Genomic DNA, 6,560 nt, shown 5'->3' on the forward strand with positions numbered 1-6,560 from the left:
CTGATTCATGGCTCCAATAGATTGTGTGCTGATTTGCGGGTAATTTTTTTTAACGTTCTCAACTGAACCCATCATTACAGAGCCTCAGTTTTCTACACAGAGAGCCTATGCATAGATGGTTCAGGTACAAATTAACAATTTTGTTCAATCGCTTCATTTATTCTCTGTCACGACATTATGTATTCTACATGGCAAATTTGACCAAGAGTTAACTTACCACTCTGCGGAGATGCCCTCAAATGAACATGCATCCCACCACTGCTACACAACAGACTTTATTAAACATGGCTTCTGACACTAGCCGAAAAATACGGTCACGAAAAAGGCTATACAAAGTGGGTTTTCTTGGGCTTCTGTCTCAAAACCTCAGGGGAGAAGCACCCGTCTCGGAAAATTTTGCTTTCTGAGGTAGGTTAGAATGAAGACCCGTCTCGAATATATATTCTCAGGCAGGCAGAAAGAAAGGCCAATCTGAGATGTTTAATCTGCCGAAGGTGGTCTTTCATTCGGGCTCGTTTCTTCATTGTTAGTAACAACTCTTGTTGCAGCTATCTTGGTACAGTACATAGTTGAGTCTTCTGACTATTTCCTCTGCATTGACGGTAAAGCCCTCCTCCACCTGAATGTGAAAGTTAGTCGATCCACACAAATTTAAAGCCAAAAGTCCTTGAAGACATTTATGGTCATGTATAATAGAATTGTACATAATATCAATATTGTGCCTGTTTTCCGTTGTTTCTCTAACATAAACGAGGAGGGATATATACTTATAAGTAGTGACATACTATGACCTCTGATCGAAAGTTCAACTATTTCTACACTTTTATCAGTTAAACAATTCTAATTTTCTCTATCTACAAAGAAATAATATCTAAAGATTAGATCGAAATTATGATATTTATTATCAAATATACCTTAATAATTTTATTTATCACAGAAAATGTTTGTTGATAAGATGGCCGTCAAATTACTATCTTGAAGAATGTGTCATGTGACTCATGTCCTACCAGAAATTTTACATTTAGTTTGAACTGCATAAAGTAATATATTGGATTTCTGAAAATGGTACTATATTTTATATTAGAAAAATCGAAAATCCACTTCCAAATGAAACAGTCTAATGTCCGTAGGGTTAAGGTGATCTTGAGTTGCTACTTGATAATTTCTTTGTCTTATTGTATTATACTTTGCAAGTGTGCATTTTATAGCATGGTATGCATATCTATCTATTCAAAAAATATGCATTGGAGAATGAGGAAAGTGAATATTGAGAGGAATCCATCTGGGTGGAAAAAAATCCATTCGTCTATTCCTCCATGTTATGGGGGTCCAAGGAGCCTCTGGGCAGTCTAGTCTCCCTAATGTTCGCTGGGGTGGTGGCGATGGGTGTGCCGATACATTAACACCCATGAGAAGCTATTTTTTCCCTGAAGATGTTGTCGAATAGCTTCTTCACACCAGCCCTGGGTCTTTTCGGCTCTCGGTCGTTGGTTTGCAATTGCTGGTGGAGTCTGGTTTCGGTTAATAGTTGGTTGTGTTCATTGTTGGAGTTTTTGCATGATTGTATACCTTATCAATCATGCCATTGTGAGGTTATTGGCTTAGCATCCCTTATAATCTTGGTCGACTCTATTCATCGTGATGAACTCACACAAACATCCTACCCTCTTTTCAAGGTACGTGTCGTAGTTTTACAACCAAATTTTGAATCAGAGTGAGTACTATCATAAATCTGTTCATGAGAACTTGCCTTTGCCATGGTGGTTATAATCACAGTGGACTGCGTGAACGGCATCACATTATTGTGGACGACGCGAAGGTGGAACTCCTCCAACTCCGCAAGAACCCTGGCGACCAGACCCTTCCCATTTATTTCACAATGGATCCTCAACATCACCTTGTTCCCTGAAAGTTTTGCCTCGATCTCGGGCAGCAGCTGGCTCCTCGCCGGCGTCCGGTCTGCCGAGTAGAACAAAGGGGACCCCTCTTTGACGAGCACCACGGTCTCGACGCTCCTATGGCTGCCGCCGGCCGCCTCCAGGGACTTGACTTTCTCTTGTAGCTCTTTCACATAGCTCGTTGCGTTGCTAAGAATCGTCCCCTTGTCCATCTGATGGACCCAAATTGTAATAAACACATTAACAGATTAACTAAGCATTGACCCCCAACGGGCAAAAATAAACAAAAAGAACCGTGCATTTCCTGAAGGAATATTAGGACACGTTGAAAAAGACGGGGAAGTCAACGACCTTCTTGAGGCCGGGGATGAGGGCAGAGAGCTCGATGAAGCGCTGGTTGGTCTTCTCCCGGCGCTTCCGCTCCGCCATGATGTGGCCTTGTGCGCAGGCGGCGACTTTCCTTGCGGCGGCCCTCCTCGTCGGCTGTGACACGCCGGAACGAAGCGGCGCTCTGGCGGCCTGTGTGCCACCGCCCACGCTGGACGGCTGGGCCGCGTTGAAGTTCCAGCTCATGGAGTGGGTGTAGGTGGCGCCGGTACTGCTCATACTGCCCGAGGCCGGGAACGACGTCAACGTGGAATTGCTCCCTTGCTGCATGGCTGCATCAGGGGATGGACTGATGAGCCCCCCACAGCGGCGGGTATCCGCGCCGGAGCTCTGCCTCTTGTGTGCTTCCGGGAGCTCCGGGAGCGCCTGGAGGCATGCGAAGCCAGCCCGGTTCTCGTCGGCTCCTCCTTGATCCTCCTCGTGCTGCAGCGTGCTCACCGCCCACTGCATGAACATGAGTGAGTCGTCCATGTCGTCCATGGGCATCCGTCCGTACGTAACCACTGACTTAGCAGCTGGTTCAACATCGAGATACACATGAGAGATGAGACACGGCAGACTAGAATTAATGAGAGAACGATGCGTGTAGTGGAATTGTTTACCTCGATCGGTGGGTGATCAACTCAATCTTTGTAGCAGTAGTAGATGCCATGGAACCTGGCTTCTAGTCTTTGGGTTTATAAGGAAGCGTGCGTCCACTCAGTGTTTGGTCACACTAAGGCCCCTCCCAAGCCTAAGACAAATTGGCCAACCTTAAACAAACAATGAGTCGTTGGATCCTGGTTATCTGGCCTGGATCTAGTGGAAATCATATTCTAGACATCAGCAAATTAAAGGTGCGTGTCGTTGCACAAACATACAAAATTACATTATTATGTGTACAATGGGCTCTCCTGTTGTTGAGATTAAGATCAGTGTTAGCCAGCTAGATTGGTGGATCCGGCCACGTGAATCATCCAAAAAACAAATGTTTTAAAACAACTACCTATAGGTGCGCTATAGCCTTTTTGGACCATCCACGATAGCCAAGTGACGGGCCAATCACAGTTCCACTATGCTAACGCGAATAACGACTAGCAAATGTATGCTCAAACCTTGCAGCTGGCCATCGTTCTGCTAGGAGAAAACACAAAATAGTATGGTAACTTTGAAAGACAACTCTTCTTGAAGGCAAAAAGTAAAAGTCATAAGATTGGTTAAACTATGGGGAAACATAAGAGAGCTGAAACTAAAAATACATATAGGACCCTAATAACTGGCGATGCCTGTTAGAGATAGTAAATAATACTAATGGAAAATCAGTGTTTACCGAGTGCCAAGGTCTTTGCCGACTTCCGTTTCACAGGCTCACGACACAACATCCCTTTGCCGAGAACAAGACTCAGCAGTAGTGTGCACTCGACAAGGAATTCCTTCCGACGAGAGCTGTCACAATAATGCCCCATAAACGAAATAATACTCGGCTACTACGTTTTTTTGCTGAGAGCTCATGACATGGCAATCGACAACTAGGAGCCACGTGACACGACAATTTGGGTTTGACGGCTCCGTGACGTCGGTGGCACGTTTGCTGAGTGCAACACCTGGGGGACTCGGCAACTATTTGCAAAATTAACTTTTGAGTGCAGGAACAGTTTTCTGAGTCCCCTGCCGAAGTACCCGGTGTAGCTGCAAAGATATTCCCAGGTTCCGCCATGTGGCCTAGCTTGCCGAGTGCGGTGACTCCCGGAGAACATCTTTGTTTACATATTTTGGCTGCGAAAAAACTTTGCCGAGTTATGGCACTTGAAGCTCGGCAAAACAGCTGCAAGAGTTGGTGGGAATAGTCACGCGTCACAGCTGTCGTGTAGGATACTCAGTAACTGGGACCTTTGCTGAGCTCGGTACTCAGCAAAAGCCCTGTTAAGCCCTCCATGGAAAACATATTTTTATAGCCATATATAGCCAGCTAGCACCATTCGTACATCACACATAATACACACAAACGAGCAACAAGCCAATTACCATAGGAAGTTCACATGTCACAAAACAAGTTAGATAACAACCTAGTCCATACCAAGCATAGTACTTAAAATTCACCTGCACAAGCATAGTGACTTAACAACATCCATATTTCACAGACAATCAGCATACAATTCGCCGACACGACCTCTCCCTGATGAAGGTCAACTCCGTTGACACAAGCTGTACGCTTGTTGAGGAGGAGAGGGGGGGGGGGGGGGGGGGGGGGGGGCGGAGGAGGAGTGGCATTATTCATAGCCTCAAGTTTTTGATGAAACGTCTACATATATATTTTTGTTAGCATTGCATCACAATTTTCAATCGGTTAATATTGGTGGCTATTCTGTGAAAGCACTAACCTTGACTCCGGCTTGCACATCTCTCATGCCGCCACTTCTTGTAGTCGTGCCGCCTGTGCGTCATGGCCTCGACATCCTCCCCTTTCGTCCTTCCTTCTTCCATATTTGTGGCCCGTGCGGCTTTTTCTGCCTAACATTGCCTACAATATATCATTGCAGGCTCAAATATAGGTTATATTTATAACAAGATAATGTAAAAGACATGAGTATGAAAGATACAATCCTGCAGCTATGCAATCTCACCTGAATGAGTCGTCGGACGACTCCTTATGGAGGGACTTGGGCTTGCACTCTGTGCCTAGATCTGATATAGCTTGAGATTCGAGGAGGTGGCGATTGCGCCACTGCAAATGACGTGGCGGTCACTCTTCTTCCCATCTCCTACCCTCATCACCAACTCCTGACCGGTAGTCTGGTCCTATGGATCAGGCTTGTCCTCGTACTTCTTCTGATACAAAGATGTGCACAGATCCATCACCTCCATGGTAAAGTTGCCGCAATACTCCTCGCCCCTGTTTCCCCTATGGTCGTGCCCCCAGGCTGTTGCCTCGCTTGCAAGAGAAAGCATCATGATTAATAAACATAGACGCGCCTAGAGACAAAATTGACCTTTGAGTTGCCCATACAATTTTTTGGTGGAGAGATGTCAGGTTGAGGCTCCCCTAGATGTGTGACAAACCCTTTGTCTGGAGTCAGTCCTCCCTTTTCATAATGTGTCATGCTTGCCATGTAGGGCTGCACCACATATCCGCCAACGCTGCCCAACAATAGATTGTGATCCATTGCTCCCTTACCTACTTATATATAATACATCATATGAAATAGAAGGAGCAAGTGACTGCTGATCCAAGAAGCAGAAAGTAATGATGTTACCTACTGAAAAGTACTCGTCCCGAGCCATATTCGTCTTGCAAGCAACAGACTTCATCATCTTGTTACCATATTCGTCTAGGGGGCGAGCTCTCATCATGGCATGTACCGCACAATGTTCTTCATGTGGGAGAGAAGGTTCTTGGCAACTCTCTCAACCTTCAGGCACACCTCATCGAGGTGCCCATCCAGGCAGGTATAGTGATCCTACAATAGTGCATATGGCAGTTAAATAATTACCAAGCATCAGATATGGACCAATGAGTGCCATAGGTACTTACCCACCGATCTCTCTTGATCCGGGCCGGCCTTGCTATCACACTCGTCATCCTGCGCGGCTTTGTAGTGCTCCTAGGTGAAACATGGTGACAGTGGAGCTTTGTCGCTCAGCTTGACCAAGCCAAGAAAATATGCCTTCAGAAGAGCACCAATAAGGTGAGGATGTGGTGTGAACCCGCTTTATTGAGTTCCCACTAACTGCACAATGAAAGGAAATCATATGTTATTGTTAAAATATTACTCCATCCGTCCCAAAATAAGTGACTTAACTTTATACTAACTTTAATACAAAGTTAGTACAAAGTTGAGTCACTTATTTTGGGACGGAGGGAGTATATGTTAGTAAATTGTAAGGTCATCATTTACCCGTGTCTCCGTTGGGTATAACGACATGCCGGCGTATATGCTTGGGCTTCGAGACCTCCAATGGAGATGCCCAAAGTGCTTCCTCCTACCTATAGAGCTGGAGGTACAGGCCGAGTCATCCGGACACACCATCTCTTTTACCTCCTCCTCATCAGTAGCTTACGGATTATGGTTGGCAGTGGTCTCCTGCACCTCCTCCTCACTGGGACTATACAAATCATGGTCCTTCATGACAGTGGATATAAAACCATTTGAGGAACAGTAGTCACGGCCGCCACTTCCGAAAAGCCTCATTGATTTGATGAATCTCTTCATGTTTTATGAAGCACCTGCTATAATAAAAATAAAACCAAAAGAACACATATTAGTATCATCACTATAACATGGAAAAATGCCAAAA

The 6,560-nt window shown here is 45.3% G+C and overlaps 1 protein-coding gene across 1 annotated transcript; it reads right to left on the reverse strand.

The window, feature by feature from the left end:
• Positions 1-526: 526 nt before the first annotated feature.
• LOC125547558 (transcription factor bHLH19-like) lies at positions 527-2,756 on the reverse strand. The gene is made up of 3 exons (XM_048711382.2): positions 2,250-2,756; positions 1,751-2,110; positions 527-619 (listed from the first exon to the last, which is right to left on the reverse strand). Exons 1-3 carry the CDS (start codon positions 2,754-2,756, stop codon positions 527-529), a joined length of 960 nt encoding a protein of 319 aa, XP_048567339.2.
• Positions 2,757-6,560: the final 3,804 nt, after the last annotated feature.

This window comes from Triticum urartu, chromosome 3A (assembly GCF_056163025.1).
Source record: "Triticum urartu cultivar PI428250 chromosome 3A, HENAU_Tu73, whole genome shotgun sequence".
In the NCBI taxonomy this organism is placed as follows: Eukaryota; Viridiplantae; Streptophyta; class Magnoliopsida; order Poales; family Poaceae; genus Triticum; species Triticum urartu.

Excerpts from the sequence above, each read along its gene's own strand:
- LOC125547558 (XM_048711382.2), bottom strand. The coding sequence starts at position 2,756 with ATGGACGACTCACTCATGTTCATGCAGTGGGCGGTGAGCACGCTGCAG. Across the intron at positions 2,111-2,249 it reads TCATCCCCGGCCTCAAGAAG|ATGGACAAGGGGACGATTCT; the intron begins GTCGTTGACTTC and ends TGGGTCCATCAG. Across the intron at positions 620-1,750 it reads TTATAACCACCATGGCAAAG|GTGGAGGAGGGCTTTACCGT; the intron begins GCAAGTTCTCAT and ends TTTCACATTCAG.